This window comes from Eubalaena glacialis, chromosome 4, assembly GCF_028564815.1.
Source record: "Eubalaena glacialis isolate mEubGla1 chromosome 4, mEubGla1.1.hap2.+ XY, whole genome shotgun sequence".
In the NCBI taxonomy this organism is placed as follows: domain Eukaryota; kingdom Metazoa; phylum Chordata; class Mammalia; order Artiodactyla; family Balaenidae; genus Eubalaena; species Eubalaena glacialis.
The window spans coordinates 120,689,564-120,714,789 of NC_083719.1; the positions used below are offsets into that span (position 1 = coordinate 120,689,564).

Below are 25,226 nucleotides of genomic sequence, written 5' to 3' on the forward strand. Positions count from 1 at the left end.
CAGAAGCTCGTTCTGAAACGTAACACTGTCGCTGATGATAATATTCAAGCGGTATTTCTTAGGCACCAAAAATTTCACATCCAGCTGGGTTACAAACCATTTTAAAATACTTTGAGATCAATTTAAACAATTACAAAGGAATAGCCCCTTTTAGCGAGCATTCAAAAAGCAAATGATTACATTTTTTATTAAATAATTTCTCTAAAATACCGAAAAATAAGAACATTCAAAAAGCATTCAAAGAAAACATAAACATGTCCTCATTTGGAAATGAACTCTTGTAGGAAAGAAAGGAATTAGTGTATTATTGGCAACCTATGAGATTCTGCACTATTTACATATTGCTGGTACCTCTATGCGTATTATTGCCAAACTTCTAAAGCCTCTGTTTTTATTAAACTGTTGGAGAGGCTGTACGTGATGGTGCCTGTAGGTGTGCAAGCACCGCCTTTCTGTCCCCTGTTTAAACACTTTAGCGCAAGGGGAGGTTCAGTAAACTAAACCTGCGTGGACAGACTCACTGTTGGAATGAGAAGGGTGGCCATTCTGGGAGGCAGAGGGTTACTTCCTCTCTGACCTCAATGGGACGGAGCCTCGAGAACCTTCACAGCACACAGGGCCAGTCTCCATTTCCCTCTTCCCCTAGAGCAGACCTGTTTGGTTTCTGAGCCCACTGCTGCCTGTATGAATGCTCGCACACTTTATAAATCATAGAGGTTATCCGTCAACATTTCTTTGACCCCTACAAAAAATATATAACATGTCATGATAAAACAATCTCATCTAAAAATCATTCTTATTTTACACTATACAAGCTATTTTACAATCATTTTAATAAATTGCATGTAAAGCTGCAGTAGCCCTTCCCTTCCCAGATTAGTGAATACCAATATGATATATATCTGAAACTATAACAACTAAATATAAAAATATATTAGAAGTTTCATATTTTTAATATTAGATTTTCAGTTTTCTATTACACAAATAATTTGGCCACCTTGAATAGAAATCAAATTTCTTGTGGCTTAGTAAATACAAGTTTTGAGTTTACAGAAAGTTGGTAAGGTGCACACAGAAAGGGCTACTACAGCTTCTATCTTGTTTAAAATGATAATTCTCAACAGTGAGGAGGAGAAATTCACATGACTTTTGTTGAACTCCATGGCACACATAAGGATGTGAGGGATGTATAGTTTTACGAACACAGAAGTCTGACGTATAGTCCTAAATCAGAAAAATCAGTAGCTGAGCTTTCCTGTACCCCCAGGAAAGAAAGACCAATTGGTGACAAATGGGAATGTGAAAATGGGTGTCTAGCCACTTTTGCCATATTACAGATTTTGGGGGGGGGGGTGTAAAGTTTAGTGGGAGGAATTACTTGGACAGATTAAAATCTTCTCTGCTGTGTTTCAGCTGGTTATCTGGAATCATAACTTTTAAGAAGTTATACAAACTACAACAAAAGGTCCTGAAAGACAGTTTACCAACTTTCTTGCCATCTAACCATTGCAGAGATAGGGCGTTAGGTACAAACAGGGCCTCTTGGTAGTTTTATTTTTTTTATTTTTTAATTTTTTTTAATTAGTCTTTTGTAATCCATGGTTTACCCAGCAGGTCACTGGACTAGGTGCTCTACACCAGTTAGGATGGTTAATTTGCACAATCTATATAATTCTCCACTGAAGCAGATATGTACAAAATATGAGCTTTTTTGACAAGAAAACTGGAGATTTGAGTCAATTTTTGTGGTCTTCTGATAGCTAAGTGCCATCAGGTTAGAAGCACCAACCCATTTTCACACAGAAGATTAATGTTTAGAGTTTATTTAGGAAAGCTATGAACTAGCTGCCCATCTTAAACAGCTGTACAATAACTTGAATACAAAAATTATGTAAGAAAAAATGAGCAAGCATAGTTCACTGAATATAAAGGAAATTGTTAAAACCAGACAGTAATAGCTATAAAAGGCACAACTTCCCTTTTCTGATATACACTTGTAAACTTTTTTCAGGTTTCCATGCATAAATCAAAAAATGCTATCCTAACTATACAGGGGAAAATACACCAACAAAAAGTCTAGAAAATCTTGTCCAGCCAACTGTGAAAAGTATGAGCAGAAAGTTCATCACGCAGACTTCGGGCACTGGTGGTTTAGGTGCCATCCTTCTCTGAAAGTGGAGCTTACCCCTGTGTTATTGTTTCTAATTTCTGGGATCCACCAACTATCACTTTCTACTTTTCCCATCACTGAAAAGTGATGGCTCAACTGCTTCTGTTGCCAAGTCTTGGCCCTCTATAAACCACATGTAGTGCGTATTTAAAACAAAACAAAAACCAAAACCAGACAAAAACAAAAAAGAAAAACAAAACTGCTACAGGACAGATTGACAGTGTGTACAATAAAAGCTATAAATTCAACTTTCTTTAAGGCAACCCTTCTTATTAAGGCAGTCACTTTTGATGAAACAGAAGTTTTTTGATATTTCCACTTGAATATTTTGGTATCTGATTGGTGATGATTTCAGCTAACATCTCTGGGAATTCAATACTCATGGTCTTATCCAAAAATGTTTGGAAGCAATAGTTAAGGAGATTTTCAACCACCTGCAAGAGAATATATAGTAATGAGCAGTCTTAAAAACTTAGCAGTAGGGATATCTCATGCTTGTTGTTGGCCTCTATTTTTTTTTTTTTTTTAAATTTCTGACTTAGAATATACCAATCTCTGCTGGAATTCCCCAGGTGAAAAAGAAGTTTACCCAAATAAAATGAGCACTCAGGTACCAAAGATCTTTGAACTTCTTAAATTGTATATAGAATTATATGGAATTAAGTATTTCGTGAAGAATTGCAGTACCACAGTATATGAAGGACACATTCGAACTTACTGGATAAATTCATACAAAAATAAGGAATTCTACCTTTTAAAAAAATAGTGCTGTTAAATTCTGTACTAGCATCATGATGTTAGATGCACATAACTAGATGAAACAGTATTTCATAATTGGCCTTAGGAGAAATGTGTGCCAAACTGAACTTCATAGGTTGAAATCAAACCATCACGAAAATCCATAAATGGGGAAAAAAAAAAAACCCCAACAACTACTGGTATATAATTATATACACTAATCAGGACATACTTTATGTCTCAGAAAATTCTTTTGATATTTGGATTTTTGTTTGACACTTACATCATGCATGGAGTCCAAGAGTTTTGTCAGCTGGTAAAACCGCTGCCAGTTCTGACTGGAGTTTCCTTCTCTCTTGACGATGGCTTTTCCTAGCTCTTTGATGTAGGTCATTCTAATTTCATCAAATAGCTCTTGACTCTTCAAACCTTCCTTAGGAACTAAAAGGTTAAGATGTAATCAATTAAAGAATTTTCTTGTGATAACTTTTCATTTATGCAAGTAGGGCATTTATTAGTAGTAGCACATTTCCTGATTTACATAGTCTATCTGTTCTTTATGCACTCCATTAAAACATAAGCATTTTCGAAGGATTATGAAACTACAGCCATGAGAGAATATGGGATAATAGAAAATTGGAGGACTTAACTTTAGGTTTATCACTTTGTTTCTCATCTATGAATGGAGCTGGTAAGCACCTTCCTCCTTAGTTCACAAAGCTAATTTGAAGACCAAATGAATAATACATTGACTGTCATTCTGCCCTTGAGTTTAATTCTAGTACAGACATAGAAGGTTTCAACAAAACAGTGTTTATTCTTCCAATTACATCTTGGAATATCTGTGATATCACCAGTCAATTAGGACCTTAAAATCAGCATGCAATACATTTTATTAATCAATGTGTTAACATACTGAGTTGGTACAATTCCAGTCTAAAAAGAAACTTGATTTTTTATGTGGCTTATATATATGCCTTACTGGGGAGCAAATATCTGCCTTTCCTTATGTACAGAAATACAGAAAATACCTCATGGATCATAAAGTTGGTATAAAATCAATTTTTTACATTACTCTTCAAAAAATGATACTAGTAAGAGGGACTGTGAACAGAGTGTTAACCATCGTTTCACTTAGTCTTGCAGAGATTATGACTTTTGTGGATGCTACATTTCTTAAAGTGTGCTCCTAGGAACTCTGGTTCTGTGTTAATGATGATTAGGGAAAAAAGGATTTGATGGTCAGAATTTAGCAAAACTAAGTGTTTAATACAAAGTTAGGCAGATTTCTGGATTTCAGGACTTCTCAGAGCTATAATTATGCACTCTCCAGGGAGGGGAACACATTGTTTCCCGAACTTAAACTTCATTGCTGCTGACATCTTAGAAAATGCTGGAATAGAGGAAAAGCAGTGGGTTCAGGAGAAGGAAGTCTTTTTCATTCTTACTTGCCCTGTGGACTTGAGTATAACCTCCCTGAGCCTGTTTCCTACTCTTTCTCAGTGAATTAAAAAAAATGTTTTTATTTAAAAAAATTTAGATATAATTAATATATAACATTACAATAATTTCAGGTGTATAACACAATGATTTAATATTTGTATATATTGCAAAATGATCACCACAGTAAGTCTAGTTAACATCCATCACCATAAATTGTTACAAAACTTTTCTTGTGATCAACTTTTTAAGATTTTACCCTTAGCAGTTTTCAAATATACAGTATCATTATTAACTGTAGGCACCCTGCTGTACATCTCCATGAATTATTTATTTTATAGCTAGAAGTCTGTACTCTCTAAACTCTTCACCCATTTCTCCCATCCCCCAACACCACCCCCCCAACACACACACAACTCTGGTATCCACCAGTTTGTACTCTGTGTCCATGAGCTTTTGTTTTTAGATTCCACATACGAGTAAGATTATATGGTATTTGTCTTCTCTGACTTATTTCACTTAGCATAATGCCCTCAAGGTCCATCCACGTTGTTGCAAATGATGAGATTTCATTCTTTCTTATGGCTGAGTAATATGCCAGCGAATATATATACCACATTTTCTTTATGCAGTCATCCATCAGCGGACACTTAGGCTGTTTCCATATCTTGGCTATCATAAATTACTCTGCAGTGAACGTGGGGGTGCACTTCTCTTTTCCATATCTTTTTTTGTTTCCTATGGTTAAATACCCCAAAGTGGAATTGCTGGATCATACAGTAGTTCTATTTTTAATTTGCTGAAAAACCTCCATACTGTTTTCTATAGTGGCTGCACCAATTTACATTCCCTGAAGAGTGCACAAAGGTCCCCTTTTTCTCCACACCCTTGCCAACACTTGTTATCTTTGGGCTTTTTGATAATAGTCATTCTAATAGATGTAAGGTGTGGTTTTGATTTGCATGCATTTCCCTGATGACTAATGATGTTAAGCACCTTCTTATGTACTTGTTGGCTGTTTGTATGTCTTTGTGAGATGTCTGTCCAGGTCCTTCGCCCATTTTAAAAACCAGGGTATTTGTTTTTTTGCTATTGAGTTGTATGAGTTCTTTATACGTTGTGGATATTAACCCCTAATCAGATATATGATTTGCAAATATTTCCTCTCATTTGGTAGGTTGCCTCTTCATTCTGTTGATGGTTCCCTTTGCTGTGTAGAAGCTCTTTAGTTTGATATAGTCTCACGTGTTTATTTTGCTTTTGTTGCCTTGGCTTTTGGTGTCCAATCTGAAAAATCAACCCCAAGACGGACATCAAGGAGCTCACGGCCTATGTTTTCTTCTAGGACTTTTATGATTTCAGGACTTATGTTCAAGTCTGATGTATTTTGAGTTAATTTTTGTGTATGGTGTAAGATAGTGGTCCAGTTTCATTCTTTTGCATGTAGCTGTCCAGTTTTCCCAACATCTTTACTAAAGAGACTGTTGTTTCCCCATTGTATACTGTTGGCTCCTTTGTCAATATACGCACGGCTTTATTTCTTGGCTCTCAATTATGTTCCATTGATCTATGTGAATGGTTTTATGCCAGTACCATACTGTTTAGTGACTACAGCTTTATAATATAGTTTGAAACCAGGGCGTGTGTTCAGCTTTGTTCTTCTTTCTCAAGATTGCTTTGGCTATTCTGGGTCTTTATGCTTCCATACAAATTTTAGGATTGTTTGTTCTGTTTCTGTGACAAATGCCATAGGAATTTTGATAGGGATTGCATTGAATCTGTTGATTTCTTTGAACAGTATGGATATTTTAACAATATTAATTCTTCCAATACATAAGCACAGAATGTCCATTTATCTTTTTTATTTCCTTCAGTTTCTTTCACTGAAACGTCTTAGTTTTCAGCGTACAAGTCTTTTACCTCTGTGGTTAAATTTATTCCTATGTTTTTTATTCTTTTTGATGCAACTGTGAATGGAATTGTTCTCTTAATTTTTTGTAAATTGAATTTGTATCCTGCAACTTCACTGAATTTATTAGTTCAAACAGTTTTTTTTGATGGCATCTTTAGGGTTTTCTATATATAAAATCAGATCATCTGCAAATAGTGAGGGTTTTACCTCTTAAAAAATTTTTTTTCAAATAGTTTTATTGATTACAATTAAGCAGGCAGTAATAATTAGACCACCCAGGATGTGCAGACCCCAGTTAGAGTTTTACTTCTTCCTTTTTGATTTGGATGCCTTTTATTTCTTTTTCTTGCCTAACTGCTCTGGCTAGAACTTCCAGTACTAGGTTGACTAGAAGTGGCTAGAGTGGGCATCCTTGTCTCTCACTCCTTATTTCAGAGGAAAAGCTTTCAGCTTTTCACCACTGAGTATGACATTAGCTGTGGGCTTGTCATATATGGCCTTTATTATGTTCGGATACCCTATTTCTATACTGGGTTTGTTGAGAGTTTTTATTATAAATGGATGTTGAATTTTTTTTTTTAACATCTCTATTGGAGTATAATTGCTTTACAATGGTGTGTTAGTTTCTGCTGTGTAACAAAGTGAATCAGCTCTACATATATCCCCATATCTCTTCCCTCTTGTGTCTCCCTCCCATGGATGTTGAATTTTGTCAAATGCTTTTTCTACATTTATTGAGATGATCATATGTTTTTATCCTTCATTTTTTTAATGTGGTATATCACTCTCATAGGATTTTGGTTAGGATTAGACCAAAGAATACATATGAAAACGTCTTGATTCCATAAAGCAAAGTCGACACTTCTGAGATGTCAGTATTAGTGTGAAAATGAAGGCCACTTAATCAGGAGTGATACTCTTATCACTGCCATGTTTAAAGTGGGTTACAAATAATCTAGTTATTGCTAATTTTTAAAATAATGACTGCTCATTTATAAATTTTTTTCCCTGTTGGTTGTCCTCATTCTAAAAATAATTAGGGGAGAAATCCTATTCAGTATTTGTTTTTATATTTAAAAGAATTTCATCCATTCCAAATTATCCCCAATAATCCTTGGGATTTTTGCTTTATGTAGTTCAGGGCCATATATTCAGAATTATTTTCCTGGTGAGTAGAATGCTTTATCTAATGAGTATCTTTAAATATAGAACTGTTTTGGGGGGCCTTAGAGTCTATTTTGATAATAATGTAGCTGCTTCAGCTTTCTTTTGGGTAAAGCTGTGGTCAGCAATGACCCACTACCTGCAGCCTGTTTTTGTAAATAAAGTTTTACTGAAACACAGCCATGCCTGTTCTCCTTAAGTATTGTTGATGACTGTGGTCACGTCACAAGGGGCAGAATTTGAGTACTACTGACAGAGACTGTATGCAAAGCTGAAAACGTTTACCATCTGGCCTTTTACAGAAAGTTTGCCACCACTGGGTTACACTATGCATAGTATATCAGCCACTCAACATCTTTATTTAGGTATATCTCTTGTAAATAGCACAAAGTTGGACTGTTTTCTTAATCCAGTCTTGCACTTTCTATATCTTTTTATCTTGGAGCCTTGGAGCATTTAGTCCATCTATATTTAATGAAATTGCTGATATATTTGAATTTATTTGTACCATCTATTTGTTACTTCCTCTTATCATGCCTTTGTTTATGCTTCCCCACCCACCGCTTCTCATTTCTTTTATTCTTTTGGATTGGTTTTTCTTACCATGTTCTCCCCCTAACCCCTCATGGTTTGGTATGTACTTTGTATACTCTGTACACTCTTTCTATTTCTTGTTGTCATCCTTGAAATTTAAACACTCATTTTTAACTTATCAAAGTTGCCTTTTTTTTTTTTTAAATAAATGTATTTATTTTATTTATCTTTGGCTGCGGTGGCTCTTTGTTGCTGCGCGCGGGCTTTCTCTAGTTGTGGCGAGTGGGGGCTACTCTGTTGCAGAGCAGGGGCTCTAGGCGCATGGGCTTCAGTAGTTGTGGCACATGGGCTCATTAGTTGTGGCTCGCAGGCTCAGTAGTTGTGGCACACAGGCTTAGCTGCTCCGCGGCATGTGGGATCTTCCCGGACCAGGGCTTGAGCCCGTGTTCTGCATTGGCAGGCGGATTCTTAACCACTGCGCCACCAGGGAAGCCCATCTTCTTGCCTTCTTGCATGTATGTAACTATTGTGTACTTTAGTTGTATTTTTTAACTCCCCAAAGACACTATTACTGTTATTTTATACAGTGTTAGTTTAAATGTATCTAAATATTTACCATTTTCTGTGTTCTTTTTTCTCTCTTCAAAGATGGGATTACTTTCCTTAGCCTAAGTATATCCTTTAATATTACTTTACTGAGGATCTGTGGTGCCAAATTTTCTTTTGACCTTCATTAAAAATAAATAGGACTATTGGTATATTTAGGTCTTTCAAATTTAAAGTGGTTGAGATATTTGGATTAATATCTACATGTTTGTGACTGTTTTCTACTCACTGTTCTTGTTATTTCCTTTTTTCTGCCTTTTCTAGTTTTTATTGTGTTTCATATGATTCTATTTTTCTCTCCTCTCAGTATATCAATTATTACTTCTTTTTAAAGTTGTGTTTAGTGGCTGCCCTAGAGTTTGCAATGTACATTTACAACTAATCTACATCTCCTTTCAAATAGCACTGCACTATTTTATAGGTAGTGCAGGTATCCTTAAAACAGAGTATTCCCAATTCTTCACCCCCATCCTTTTAACATTGCTAACATTCATTTCACTTATCCATATGTTATAATTATCCCATACACTGTTGCTATTATTACTTTAAACAGTTATTAGATTAGGCAGAAAAATGGAATTTTATTTTCATCTATTCCTTCTCTAGAGCTCTTCCTTTCTTTAAGTAGATCTGTGTTTCTGAACTAAATTAATCTCCTTTCCTCAGCAGAACTTCTTTTAACATTTTATGCAAGGCAGGTCTTCCACGACTAATTCTCCCAGATTTTTGTCTGTGAAAGCCTTCCTTTTGCCTTCACTTATGAAGGGTACTTTCACTGGACACCAAATCTTACATGGGTGATCTTTTTCTTTCTTTCAACACTGAATAGTTCACTACCTTCTTGCTTGCGTGGTTTCTAATGAGAATTCTAATGTAATTTTTATCCTTGTTCCTTTATAAGGAACAAGTAAGCTGTTTTTTCCTCTGGCCTCTTTCAAGATTTCCTTATTGTCTTTGGTTTTCTGTAATTTGAGTAAAATATGCCTAGGTGTAGATTTTTTGCTGTTTATTTATCTTTCTGGGTATTTTCTGAGCTTCCTGGATCTGTGCTTTGGTGTCTGTCATTAATTTTGGAAATTTATCAGCCTTTATTGCTTCAAATATTTCTTCTGTTCCTTCCTTTTTTTTGCTTCTGATATTCCCATTACTTGTATGTTACACCTTTTGTAATTGTCCTCACAGTTCTTGAATGTTTTGTTGCAGTTTTTTCATTCCTTTTTCTCTTTGCATTTGAGTTTGGGAAGTTTCTACTGAGGTATCTTCAAGCTCGGTGATTCTTTCCTTGGCTGTGTCAAATCTGCTGATGAGCCCAGCATTCTTCATTTTCATTACAGTATTTTTAATTAATTTCTAGCATTTCGTTTTGATTCTTTCTTAGAGTTTCTACCTCTCTGCTTACAAAACCCATATATTCTTGTATGTTTACTTTTTCCATTAGAGCCCTTAATATATTGTTATTTTAAATTCCCTATCTGATAATTATAACATCTGTGTTATGTCTGAGTCTGGTTTTGATGCTTGTCTCTCCAGATTGTAGTTTTAAATTTTTTGCTGAAAGCTGGATATGACATATCAGAACTGAGGTAATTAATTAGGCTTTTAATCTGGTTAGGAGCAGGTTGTGTTTAAGGCTTGCTGAAGCTATAGGTGTTAAGAGGTTTCAGTTTCCTCTAATTTCCTTGTTCTTATTTTTTTCCCCCTGTTGTCTTTGAGTTTCCCTAAGAACACCTTCTTAAATAGCTGTGTTCTGTAGGTCTCCCAGTTGTAATTCTGGATTATACTGGAACTCTGTTAATATGGTTGTAAGGTGTTGGGGATGTGGAGTGTTTTATACTTTTATGGTTAAATCTCAGGTTTTTCTTTTTTCTTTTTTTTTTAAATTAATTATAGTAGGCCTGAGTCCCTAGGCTCTGACCTTTAGATGTGCTTCTGAACCTTTTTTTTCCCCTCCTCCTTCTCCTCCCTTACATGAGATACGAAGGTAAAGGGGGCTGGAATTATCTATTTGCCCGTTTTGCCACGTCAGAAACATGAGGGAATCTTTCTCTGATCCTCACCTTGAAAACCTGGTGGGGCTTCTGGAGGTAAACCCCAGAAAACTGTGGGGGACAACCCCCCCTAAGACTGGGTCCCCAGAGTTTTTAACATGCCAGCTTTTCCTCACTTGATCTCCAGAAATTCATCAAAAATACTGTAAGTGTTCCTATGTTACTGGCTCCAGTAGCTTCTGTTTCCAGAAAGCTGATCTTGGCTGAGCTTCTCTGTATTTGCCTGTTTCTCCAGATTTTCAGGTAGTGGTTTGCCCTGTGACCTTACTTCACTGATGATGGATCTAAAAAAAAGTCATTGACTATCAGTCAGTTTGCTCAGCTTTTACTTATTTGTGAGGATGGGAGTGATAACTGCCAAGCTGTTTAATTGTGAGAGCTGAAACTGGAAAGCCACCCTCATTTTTCAATTTTTTTTTCCCTTAGCTTTCTGAAAAAACTTACTCCACTTTCTTCAATTGCTGCTGTTCTGGAAAGTTTTCAGCCATTATATCTTTTCTCCTTTCATTTTGGATCTCTGATGATTATAATAAGACCAGAGCTTTCTTCAACTGGTGTGCTATGAATGGGTTACGAATGTGTTGATAATATCTGTTATGCTGCTGGTTGCCACTGGTTGCAAGTAGCCTTATTCATTTACCTCATTGTGCTATGTATGAATGCTATTTTTTATGTTCATTATGACACGAAAAGAGTTGTGAAGCACTGTTTTAGACCTCCTCCCTCAATCATGCCTCTTATTGTTCATTTACATACATACATAACACACATATATAAATATGAATACATGTACATGTATACACACATATTGTATACACACATATATATGCATCTTAAAAATTGTATTCTGGCTAATTTCTTCAGATATATATTTCAGTTTAAAGTCTCTTCAAATGTGTCTAATCTGCCTTTAGAGCCATCATTTTTTTTTTACAATTGCACTTGTCTTTAAACTTACTAAGTATACTAATCTTACTAAGTATACTAATTTACCAGGCTTTGCAAATATCCTCTAAGAGAAAGCTAGCTTCAGAGTGCAGCTTACCTCTTTCAGTACCTGCCTGCACAAAGTTTTAGTCTAGCATTTTTTAGTGGGAGGTAAGGATACCTATTTCAGTGTTCTGTCAGAGTAGAAGTCTAATTATATCTTAAGGTATGTATTTTCATTCTTCTGATTTTATTTTTTTTTAAAGAACCAGTGATATATACTGGTTCAATTTACTTTTTCTTATCATCTACAATGAAAAAAAAAAAAACATATAGCTCAGTGAGTCTGGAATGTATAAAACTTAAAGCATCATTTTTTACCAGTAAGGTTAGTCAGTATCTTAGCACTGACCTGTATCTGGATATTACCAATCAAAATGATTCATGATCAGAAATCAAGCTCACTTCTTTAACAAGAGTACTGCTATAGGTAACCTTAAAAATTAGTATTTTTAATGGGTTGTGGAAATTTTTCTTACTTTGATTGAAATATTAATATTCCTTAAATCTAGTGACATTAAACAACCTTTTGTAAAATGAAGATAGTATGAAAGCATTAATATTGATGTGTGCTTTGGAAAAGCTTAAACAGATATAGTCATGTGCAGCATCCATAGCTTACAGTTATTTAGCAACTTTGAAACCACAGTTACTAATGGAATGAAGGCTTTTTTTAAAAATTGGAAAGCTACTTATTTGTATATGAAAGAGGTACTCAGCTATCAACTCTGTATTTTATAAATACTAACCTAATCATTTTTACTGGAGTGACCTGAAGTTTATAATGCTAACTGGTTCACAGACCTTCTTTTATTAGTTGTTGAAAATGCCACATTTTTACTAAGTTAGATACTTCGTATTTTTCAAAAGTTTTCTAGTATGCCTTTGCTAGCTGAAAGTAGTCTCACTGAAGTTCATATACCAATAACTTCATCTAAACTTTCAAGATTGTTCTATAAACTCTAGATAGAATACATCTGTCCAGCAGTCCAGCTCCAGTGCTGCATTAACCAACCTTCTAATAGTAATCAAGCACACCTTTTGTAGGTTATATCTTTTTCTCCCATAATTTTTTTTTTAAATTAATTTTTACTGGAGTATAGTTGATTCACAATGTTGTGTTAGTTTCTGCTGTACAGCAAAGTGAATCAGTTATATTGTATATATACATATACCCACTCTTTATAGATTCTTTTCCCCTATAGGCCATTACAGAGTATTGAGTAGAGTTCCTTGTGCTATATGGTAGGTTCTTATTAGTTATCTATTTTATGTATAGTAGTGTGTATATGTCAATTCCAATCTCCCAATTTATCCCTCCCCCCGCTTCCCCCTTGGCAACCATAAGTTTTTCTACATCTATGACTCTTTCTGTTTTGTAAATAAGTTCATTTCTATCATTTTTTATTAATTAATTAATTAATTAATTTATTTATTTTTGGCTGTGTTGGGTCTTCACTTCTGTGTGAGGGCTTTCTCTAGTTGCGGTGAGCGGGGGCCACTCCTCATCGTGGTGCGCGGGCCTCTCACTGTCGCAGCCTCTCTTGTTGCAGAGCACAAGCTCCAGACGCGCAGGCTTAGTAGTTGTGGCGCACGGGCCTAGCTGCTCCGCGGCATGTGGGATCTTCCCAGACCAGGGCTCGAACCCGTGTCCCCTGCATCGGCAGGCAGATTCTCAACCACTGCGCCACCAGGGAAGCCCCATTTGTATCATTTTTTAAGATTTCACGTATAAGCAATATCATATGATATTTGTCTTTGTCTGTCTGACTTACTTCACTCAGTATGACAATCTCTAGGTCCATCCATGTTGCTGCAAATGACATTATTTTGTTCTTTTTTATGGCTAATACTCTATTGTATATTACCACATCTTCTTTATCCATTCCTCTGTCGATGGACATTTAGGTGGCTTCCATGTCTTGGCTATTGTAAATAGTGCTGCAGTGAACATTGGGGTGCATGTATCTTTTTGAATTATGGTTTTCTACAGATATATGTCTTGGAGTGGGATTGCTGGATCATATGGTAGCTCTATTTTTAGTTTTTCAAGAAACTTTTTATACTGTCCTCCATAGTGGGTGTATCAATTTACATTCCCACCAACAGTGCAAGAGGGTTCCCTTTTCTTCACACCCTCTCCAGCATTTACTGTTTCTAGATTTTTGTGGTGATTGATTGATAGCCATTCTGACTGGTGTGAGGTGATATCTCATTGTAGTTTTGATTTGCATTTCTCTAATAATTAGTGATGTTGAGCAGCTTTTCATGTGACTCTTGGCCATTTCTCTGTCAGTATTTCTTCTTTGGAGATATGTCTATTTAGATCTTCTGCCCGTTTTTGATTGGGTTGTTTTTTTGATATTGAGCTGCATTAACTGTTTGTATATTTTAGAGATTAATCCCTTGTTGGTCACTTTGTTTGCAAATATTTTCTCCCATTCTGTGGGTTGTCTTTTCGTTTTATTTATGGCTTCCTTTGCTGTGCAAAAGCTTTTAAGTTTTATTAGGTCTCATCTGTAATTTCGTATACACAGTAGTACTCATTGTATAACTAAAATTTTTCACCAAATAACAGTGTAGTAGAGAAACAAAAATCATTCTTGTTGGCATTCCTTCTCTGTGTCTTCTATACTGGCATTGTCAAAGGTTGCAGGATGGAAGAAGGCTGTAGATATTCCAGATCAGTAGAGACCTCCTCCTCCCTGCCATGTGATTCATATACCTCTCCATTTCTCCATGATACCTATCTATCTTATTAATCTTGGTATCACTGACTGTACCTTTCTAAAATTTTACATTTATGAAAATCTAAGGTACCTGACTAGCAGGAAATAGTAGACTTGGTATAATTATTAGTGCTTTGTATACAAATAAACCTTTGTTTCTAGACTTCTATATTTTATGCTTTTGAATATTTAGGTGAATATTTATTAGAAGAGAGTAGGTGTTCTACCAACCTGAAGAGAGAAGCAGTAAGGTTTTCATACAGAGATACTCTTCGTAAGATACCTGAAGTCTGTTTAACTCAGAGGAAACATATAGCATATGTTTACATTGGTCATACATGCAGGGTAAAGCCATTCTCTGCCTGTGAAAGACAAATATCAGTGTTTCAGTTAGGAAGAAATAATTCTTGTTCCCCAAAAAAGTACTTTTTTGTTCTATTTTGCAAAGCCATGAACTCATCTAACTATTGCAATTAATGCTAATTCTCTCTGGATAAGAATTTTGGAAAACTTTCCTTAATATAGTGGAGAAATTATTTTTCTACATTTGTTTTATTTAAGTATTTTAGAATTTATTTCTACAGAATTTATTACCAGTTTTTCATTTAAATAAAGGTTTTATGGTAGTATTTGAATATATCCAGTTAGACAACACAGTTTTTAAATCCTACCCATTTGAAAATCAAGACAACTATATGTGATACTGTTTACAGTTATGTAGAGGGTCAGAATTAGAACTTGACTGTAGGCTTTCTGATTCCCAAAATCCGCCTCTGACTGACATTATGCGACTGAATATTCTTCCAACTAAAGGTACCCCAAATGAATTCTCAATTAGGATTCTCAACAGTTAGTATCACATCTATGATTTTCAAATAGACTCTCAAACTTTTTAAATGACACTAAGAGCCTGAAACTGAGCCTCATTCATCCTTTTAAAAATACTTCAAGATCTGTTTTTGTTTTTAATTTTTCTGACAGAAAGTGATCTTGGACTTAACAGAAAAAAAAAAAAAGATGATTATTATCACAACAGCATAAGGATACAAGAATGGGAAATAAATAAGAATGCCCACTTAAAAGCTGTTGTTTCTGTAAGCCATTTATCCTCCAGTAAAGTTGAACACTGAGAAAAAATTTCTGTTAACTCCTACTTTATGTAAGAAATACCAGGTTATGCTATAAGGTTATGCTATAACTGTTTAAGTCTAAATTTGAGTGCCCCCCAAATAAAAACTCTGAATTAGATTAATTTTATAAAAGAGGATATGTTGGTGTTTCAGTTTTAATCCCAATTAAATGACTTCAAATTGCCTTTTAGAAAGTGACTATGAAGAGTAAATATAGTCAACATGTTGTTTTGGTTTAAAGATTTTTTTTTTTGATGTGGACCATTTTTAAACTCTTTATTGAATTTGTTACAACATTGATTCTGTTTTATGTTTTGGATTTTTGGCTGCGAGGCATGTGGGATCTTAGCTCCCCAACCAGGGATCGAACCCACACCCCCTGCATTGGAAGGCAAAGTCTTAACCACTGGACTGCCAGGGAAGTCCCTGTCAACATGTTTTTAACTTTTTAAGTAAGCAAGCATGGTCAGATTCTGAAATGAGGAGCAAGTACTAAGAAATTTCAAATGTCTTTGAATATACATATAAGCTACATATTTTGATCAGTTAAATTTGATCAAACAACTTAAAATCTTGTCAAATTGTGATGCAGTGGTTTGAGCAGTCTTTTTTTGGCAATAGATAGTCAAGGTGACTTCTTTCTTTGAAGTAGATACCTAAGAGTATGTGTGGAGATCTGGTCTGGTGAACCACATGGCAGTGCCTACTAACTGAGAGCAGAGATATGGCCCCTTCTTGGAATACAAAGAGTCTGATTATAGTACATATTTCACATGCCTCTTGTCATGTTTCTTCTCACTATGAAGACTGGTCTTCTCCTTCAGGTCTCACTCAGCTCAAATGAATGACACCTCCTCCAAGAAGCTATTAGCCACCTTATCTGAAAAAGACCTCTCTCTAGTAAAAACTCCATCACAGTCTGAGATTATTTTATTTGATGGTTATCTGTGTCTCCCCAACTACAGTGTAAGCAATAAAGGTCAGGAACTTTGTCTTGTCCTCTGCTAATACTGTACCAGGCACATATTAGGAGTGTGGTAAGTATTTGATGTTCCCCTGTAATCCATTTTCCATCATGTTTTCCTCTGTTTGAAACACCCCCTCCCCCACGCACTGGTTTCTTCATGCTCTGAGAATAAAATCTAAACTCTATTTCGTGGCCTACAAGATGCTGCTTGACTTGGTCCCTGTCCACTTCTCTAAACTCACAGAATATCCTCAGTGGCTTTCTCTCAGTTCCTTACACATGCCAAGGTTGTTTCCAGCCTTTGTACTCATCTTTTCTGCCTGAGATGCCCTACCTTTCCTACAAGCTTGTTCTTTTGTACTATTTAGTGCTCAGCTATTTAGAGAGGCCTTCTATGGTCCCCGAATCTAAAGTAGCCTATACCCCTCTCCCTTCCCCTCCCCCCACACTATTCTATCATGGCTCTCTGAAATAATTTTGGTCATTTATTTGATTTTCCTCATCAGTATGTTAGCAGGGGCCTCATCTATTATATAGCTCAAGCTCTTAAATAGTGTCTGGCACTTGGTAAGTACTCAAATATGATTATTACCAATAGAGCAACAACACCAAGTTTAACTCAATAATTCAGCCTCTTTTAAAATAGTTAGAGCTAGCATCATCCAGTCTCTACTAAAATAGATACAATAATTCGAGCTTACTATATAAGGCAAGCTCCCTCCCATTTCACACTCAGCTCAGCTCAAATAGATGCTTTTCTTTAACTTCTACCTGTTACTTTTGTGCCTGGCATACCCAACAGATAAAACAATATGTTTGCTTTATCTTCACAGGATATCTTTTTAGGCTGTCCTCATCATTCTCAAGTGTCCTTTTCTCCTTCCTCCATTCATCCTCTGTTCATCAGTTGATGTTAATTTCCAAACTCCTTGCCACTCTGGACATATTTACAATTGTCTGTCAGTCAGTCACTGTTACTTCTAATATGGCATCCTGAACACAAACTACTAATGCCATCATTAACTCACATAGAGTAGAGTACAACAAGACTATTATTCTAATAATGTGGTTTAAGACTTCATTAATTTTTTTGGAATCCTTAGTCAGTAGCACCCAGAGCTCACAATTTTAAAATCTCTACCTTTTTCACATGAACACGAATCTCCTTCATTTTTCACTCTGCCCAGACCAATGGGTATGTATATATGAGTGTGTGACTCTCCTGTTTGCATTCTAATAAAGGAAATAAGCTGTGAGTACTAAAAGGTAGAAAGTGATAAGAGCTAGGGATGTACAGCAGAGAGGTTTTACATGGTGGTATGAACATCATGATCTAGGGGTATGTTTGAAGAATAGATCATTCTGAGTGGGAACAAAGAGTATGTGAAGGAGAACAACGAGAGAGAAAATTAGGCCGGATTCTGGAAAGCCAGAAACCATGCTGAGTATGCACTGAGTGCTCACTGAAGACACCTGTGTGTTGGGGTGATAACATTATATGATCAAACTGCGTTAGGAAGAAAAACTTAGCATGATGGAGGATAAACTGGAGGCGGAAAACTAGTTAGAAAACAACTGCAATGGGTAAGGGGGAATGGATATCTGAAGTATTTCACAGGCCTAGAGGACTAGAGAATAGCTGATTTATCAAATCTTAAAGTGTGGTTGGTTCTCTCCCAAATTTAAAAATAAAATCTTGTTCCCATGTTCTTTCCAAGTCACAGACATTGAGTGAGCCTTGCCATGCAAAGAGATACCTCTTGTCTCTGGGTCCATACCCGTCATCCCCTCATCCTAGTTGTCCTCATCTGTAATTGTCCCTGCTGAAAGCAAGATCAGTATGAATTGCATCATGCAGTGCAAACACTGCATCTGTTTCCTTTCTGAAATAGGGTTATATAATTAAAACAACGCCACAGTAAGATTCCTTTTTACTTGCTGTAGACTTTACTGACCCAAAGCAATGCTATTTAAAAAAATATCCTTAAATATGTCCTGGTACAGTAATAATGCCACATGTAATTTGCTCTGCATTACACTTGGCCTGCCTTAAGCATTGATAAACTCTATTTCAAGTTTGCCCAGTTCCAAGATACCTGGTAGGATTGATTCAGTCCTGAAGGAATATGAATACAGGGAAAATGACTCACAAATGACTTACTCATTAATAATCAGATCAGGAGCAAAACACAGCAAGTTTGAACTTGATTGTCTATATGATCTCCACCCCAGGGCGAATGACATGAGGAACATCCATGAATATTGCAGTAGGGTCATTTGGTCATCCAGATGTAAGTTCCTGAATCCTGAATTAAGAGGAATAAAGGTATGAGGAAACATTCTAGTTGCCAAAGAGAAGATCATCTCTCTGGGAACTGCCAAAGACAGTTTTGGAGGACTCTTAACAGATAGAGGAAATGAAGCACAAACTGGGCACAGTTTTCCTTTGTCATCTGACATGTTAAGCACCAAAGCCCTCAGTACTTTTTAATAGCATTCAATGTAAGAAAACTTAAGAGTTGCCAGTTTTTGTCACCTTTTGCCTATGTGAGTAAATATGGACTAAACAGTAAAATGTTATACTAAATAGTAAAATAGAAAGCCAAGAGTCCTGTCCTGGGATGTTACTCATTCAGTGAATTTAAGTTAAAATAACTTCCCCTGATATTTATACCTCTTTCCCCCTTGATGGAGTGGGGATGGCAGGAGGCCATGGGACCAGGGCAATAGAAAGCCCGAATGTTTTATTTAAAAGATTCTTAAGACTTGTGCCTTAGCTACGTTATCTTTGCATCTTACCTGGTATCGCCTTCGCCCATTTCACCGCTGCGATCACCTGCCGCCCACCTAACATGTTGAGTGTGGTCATGATCCGCCAAGTTGTATCTGGAATGGAGCTGTCGTAGCCCGCATATATCACCTCCGGCTCAATGACCTCCAGCAGTGACACCAGGGTAGGGGTGAGTTGCGGTAACGTTGCAGGGACTATTGTTTTGTTAGCAGAATTTTCAGAAGTTTCTTGTGAGACTCCTGTAGTGGCCTGCTGAATTCCTTTTATCTTTTTCTTTGTTTTTCGAGCTGTGGGTATATTAAAAAAAATATAAAAAAAATACACAGAAATCAGCTGTAATGGGAAAATCTGGGCAGCACAGTTTATTCAAGAGGTATTTTAATTTCTGCAACTATTTAATTTGAAAGAGGAGAAATCTTTTATTTAGCAATTATGATAAGAAGAGAAAAACACATTTTTGCCTGAAAGCAAAGGATCAAGAGGAACCCGTTCATTTATTAATTTCCTCTACAGATAAGCCATTCTTCATTATAGTTATACTTTATATCAAATTAAGTGTCTTACAACACTATGTTAAAACAATATAAACAAATCACTCACCTAGATTCTTCCATAAAGTAATTTCTGTCTCAGTTTCACCCCAAAGTAAAAATTTTCATTAGTTATACAAGGCAAATTACTTTTATTATCAATTGAAAGAAAGAATCTCAGTTTGCAATCCCAGACTAGTAACTGTGGCTTACGGTTAATCTAATTTATGGGTATATGTAATGAAGAGAGTGATACTGTTTATACGCTTGCAAAAAGTCCCCTTCTTATCAAGACAGTAAGATGACATAGGAGATCACACACTAAAAAGAGTATTAGTTCTAACAGCAGAAAAATCCACTTTTTACCTTTATATGATAGATACTATATGGGACTTAAAAACCTTTGTGGAGATGAAGAGAAAAACTTTAAATTTCTTTACATAAATTACCAGTGGGTAATTTCCCTTTTATAAGAGATTTATATTCATGACTCTATAAGCCTAAAGTATCCATTTTCATGTAATTTCCCTTTTATAAGAGATTTATATTCATGACTCTATAAGCCTAAAGTATCCGTTTTCATGTAATATATAAAGTAACATAAAACCATCTTTTATTTTTGACTTAGTTTGGAACAGTACAGTCAAATTACAGCATGGATTCTATAGATTTTTTAGTCTTCATACTCTTGAATTTACTTGTTCTAGTGACAAATAAAAATATTAGGCAAGAAAAGAATTTTAGTATTCCTAAAGAGAAAGTACTCAGAACTCCAAGGAAGGGCAAGGAATGTAATTCGCATGAAAGAAGCAATGTACCTATCTCAGTTGTCAGGTATGCGAACCATTTTGCTAAGGGAAAAGTAAATGCTAATCACATTTAAAAATAATTATTAGATCCTCTGTCCCTAAAATGTCAAAGTACCTAGTTTGTGGAGGACAGATGTGGTGGCGAGAACTATGTATCTCAACGTACAGTGTTTGTTAGAAAGGGAAAAAACCCTGTTGTTTACATTGAATAGAATGGTCCCATTTCTTATTGTGCTCTGTGCTGAGACATTTAAGAATTTTTAGTTAACATTTCAAAACAGAGAAACAGGATCACGATAGATCTGTTCTAATTTATTTTACCATGCTCTATTGAAGATACAGTATGCTGTAGTAGTAGAGAGAGCATAAATATGAAACCAGCATGTTTGAATATAATCCTGACTCTGCCACTGAGTAGTTGGGTATCTGTGCAAGTTATTCCCTGGGCCTTAGTTTCCTCCTCTGTAAAATGAGGATAATATTAGTACCTACCTCACAGGGTCCGTTGATAACTAAGTCAGTTAAAATATATAAAATGCGTAAAACAGTTCTTGGCATATGTTAAGTGCTATATAAGAATGATCACTGCTGCAACTGGTAGTAAAATACAGTTGTAGAATATTTTGAATTCACGTAGTCCAAGTCTACAGAGGAGTGATGAAGTTTTAAAAAAGGAAGAGCTCCTACACGTAAGGAAACCCTTTAAACAACCAAAGGTATCTCACTGACACCCAGATCTCCAAATCGTGGAATGTACTTTGTTGAAGTAAACAAGAACATGCATATCCCCAATCGATACACTGAAACAGTACTGTAAAAACTTCAATTAACCATAACTTTAAATTTGTCTAGAATATGTGTTCCTACACTCCACATTAGAACAAAGAAGAAAGGACAGTGACAAACTGGAGGATTTTAAAGTCTTCTCACCATAAAACTAGAAGAGAACATAGGCAAAACATTCTGATATAAATCATACCAATGTTTTCTTAAGTCTGTCTCCCAAGGCAATAGAAATGAAAACCAAAATAAACAAATGAGACCTAATCAAACTTACAAGCTTTTGCACAGCAAAGGAAACCATACAAAAAAAAAATGAAAAGACAATCTACAGACTGGGAGAAAATATTTGTAAATGATGTGACTGACAAGGGCTTAATTTCCAAAATATACAAACAGCTCATACAACTCGACAACAAAGAAACAAACAACCATTTGAAAAACAGGCAGAAGACCTAGATAGACATTTCTCCAAAGAAATACAGATGGCCAATAGGCACATGAAAAGATGCTCAACATTGCTAATTATTAGAGAAATGCAAATTAAAACTACAATGAGGCACCACCTCATGCCAGTCAGAATGGCCATCATTAAGAAGTCTACAAATAAGTGCTGGAGAGGGTGTGGAGAAAAGGGAACCCTCCTGCACTGTTGGTGGGAATGTAAGTTGGTATAACCACTGTGGAAAACAGTATGGAGGTTCCTCAGAAAACGAAAAATAGAGTTACCATATGATCCAGCAATCCCACTCCTGGGCATATATCCAGACAAAACTATAATTCAAAAAGAGGGATGCATCCCTATGTTCATAGCAGCACTGTTCACAATAGCCAAGACACGTTAACAACCTAAGTCTCCATCGACAGATGAATGGATAAAGAAGATGTGGTACATGTACACAGTGGAGTACTACTCAGACATAAAAAAAACCAAAAATAATGCCATTTGATGCAACTAGAGATTAGCATACTAAGTAAAATAAGTCAGAAAGAGAAAGACAAATACCATATGATATCACTTATATGTGGAATCTGAAATAGGACACAAATGAACCTATCTACAAAACAAACAGACTCACGGACACAGAGAATAGACTGGTGGCTGCCAAGGGAGAGTGTGGTGGGAGAGGGCTGGATTGGGAGTTTGGGATTAGCAGGTGTGAACTAGTACATAAAGAATGGATAAATAACAAGGCCCTAATGTATAGCACAGGGAACTATATTCAACATCCTGTGATAAAGTATGACGGAAAAGAATATGAAAAGAATGCATATATATGTGTAACTGAGTCACTCTGCTGTACAGCAGTAATTACCACAACATTGTAATTCAACTATACTTCAATAAAAAATAAATTAAAAATGTAAAAAAATAAAGATCAAAGGAAAAAAATTAAAAAAATCATCTTCTATACTCAATATATAATCAATTTAATTTCTTACTGCTTATCTATAGTCCTAAGAGAGAACTGATGCTTCTGAATAAAGCTCAGAAAGGCCTATTGAGCCCAACTGTGTTGTGCTATGTACTATTTTCACATAACTGGGGCAAGGAGTCGTTAATTGAATTAGTTAAGCAATCACTATTTTTAATCACAATTTAGTTAATAAGATTTTACTCTAAAGTTCCTGACCCCTTGGAGCATACAGGAGATTAGCAGTCAATATATGATCTCTACAGAAGTGTTCATGACTCTGTGATAGCTCCATTTCATTCTTAAGAAAAGTAAAGAAATCTTACTTAGCTTAAAACTTAGCTTAAAAATATTAGTTATGAAATCTGATACCATAAGCCTCCCTGCCTATAAGTTCCACTTGACCCTTATGACAAAAATAAAACTATAATTACCTTAAAATGAAAAACATTTAGGATCACCGTTAAAAAACTTAACTGTACTCAAATGCCAGGCACTTTAAGCAGTGAAGAAGGCTGCCTTAAAATAAATCTTGAGAATCACTTGGTATGGAGCAACAGTATCAAAATACAGCACTTGCAGTACTAAATTACATTTATGGAGAGCACTGGGCTCTGAGAGAGTTGACTGCTTCTGCAAAATTACTCTGGGGCTATCGTGAAACTGCCTGGCTTAGGGGAAACACTCCGATGAACAAGAGAACATTTTTAAAGATTGTTTAAAAAAAAACAAGAACAATGTAGTTCAGCCATGTGTTTCATGCTTAAGTACTAAGTATTACTGCCCACCAAAGACTTCTGGGACACACACATACCTACTCCAAATAAAAGTTTTATATATACTGGAATAATTAAAAACAAAAGTGAGGCTTTCACACTAAAACCACATATACACAAAAACTCTTATTAGATTTTTTAAAGCCTTTCTTTAAATTTTTCTACAAGTAGAGTTACATTATCAACTGCATGATATGTGCTACCTAATAACTAATATATTATTAAATAACAAACTAGAACTGTGTGGTGTAAGTGGACATAAGGTTAATCTTGGTCCTACTTGAAGGTGGTTTCAATATGAGGGTCCAAAATAACCTCTTTGAGTAGAAGAATGTATATCAAAGACTAGCATGTAGTAGCTCTTGACTAAGGCTAGTTTCCCCACTATTCTGATATTTTATATGACAACTTATAGAAGCATGCAGTGTGGTTGTTTTTTCAGTGTTTTGAGAAATTACAGCTTAGTTTTAAATTGTACGTTTAAATTTTATTCATTCAAAAAAGTTGACTTTTCAACGGAAGACTTTTCAACGGATTAGAAATGGCAGTGATGGTATATTTGATAATACAGAGAAAATGAGATGTCACTCGCTGCCTTGGTCTTCTGGTGAGGTAAAGGCAAAGGGCACTACAGTTGTTACTAAATTGTAAGAAGGAGGAGAAATGGGACAAACTTACTAACCTGGTCCATCAGAATCATTATTTTATAGGTGATATATCCTATTTCTTTTGAATAAAAAAATTCCCTTATACTTGGGATAGGGAAGGAATTGCTCAAAAGAGCATTATATGCTTAAAGCTCCAAAGATCAAAGTTAAGCTTGATGTGTATTTGGGAAAGCATCTAAAATGTTACTGGGTAAGCAACCACACTATATTAGTGATATGACAGAATTTTATTTGAGCTTGTCCTTTGAGTAAACTTATTTCTAAATATAAAATAGCTGAGATGAAAACATGGGGATTAAAGGAAAGTAGTAAAACTGGGGCTGGAGAAAAAAATATATAAACCAAGCACTAAAACCTGACATGCGTTAGTATATATTTATTTAAATGGTGAGAGAACAGAAAAATGAAACTTAAAATATGCACAGAAATGTGATATGTAAGAAAGTTAGGAATAACTATCTGGTTTTTTTTGTAACAAGAAGAAATTATCCTTGTGGCACTGAAAGTGAACTTCTATATGAATGTGTAATCAATCTCTGTAGCTTCTGTAACACCTACAAGAAGATGGGCATTTATCATTTTCTTTTTTCTTTTTTTTAACATTTTTGGGGTTTTGTTTTTTTGGCTGCACCGTGCAGCATGCGGGATCTTAGTTCCCCAACCAGGGATTGAACCCATGCCCCCTGCATTGGAAGCGCAGAGAACCGCTGGATCGCCAGGGAAGTCCCAGCTTATCATTTTCTTTAAAGCAATGTTTAACATGTTGACACTCTAATAAAGTGATTGGTGTGTCATGAAGGTCTGTAAACCTGGTGAAGAAAAGACTAATTTAATCTGTCTTTTTTGCTATCGAAGTAATATGAAGAACTGAGAAGATAATGTTGTGTGTCTGGTTTGGGGAATTAGACTATAGTCACACCCATAAATCTACTTTATATTTAAAAACATATACACACAGTGTGTCCTAGATAGCACCAAGTCTCTCTTCTGTCAAAAGAACCACATGGTTTCCATTCTCCCTCTAATATCACC

At 35.6% G+C, this 25,226-nt stretch overlaps 1 protein-coding gene across 9 annotated transcripts in view; it reads right to left on the bottom strand.

Annotated features, from left to right (window-relative positions):
* Window positions 1–1,030: 1,030 nt before the first annotated feature.
* NR3C1 (nuclear receptor subfamily 3 group C member 1) overlaps window positions 1,031–25,226 on the bottom strand; it is a 123,927-nt gene continuing 99,731 nt past the window's right edge. For 8 of the 9 annotated variants that reach the window (XM_061189786.1, XM_061189784.1, XM_061189782.1 and 5 more), the window contains 5 exons: window positions 19,225–19,503; window positions 18,587–18,731; window positions 14,560–14,690; window positions 3,192–3,349; window positions 1,031–2,604 (listed from right to left, as the gene is read on the bottom strand). In XM_061189786.1, the coding sequence (XP_061045769.1) occupies window positions 2,452–2,604; window positions 3,192–3,349; window positions 14,560–14,690; window positions 18,587–18,731; window positions 19,225–19,503 (866 nt within the window). In that variant the 3' untranslated portion in view covers window positions 1,031–2,451. Of the gene's footprint in view, window positions 2,605–3,191; window positions 3,350–14,559; window positions 14,691–18,582; window positions 18,732–19,224; window positions 19,504–25,226 lie in introns of those variants that run through there. The other variant, XM_061189789.1, reaches the window with a different exon arrangement.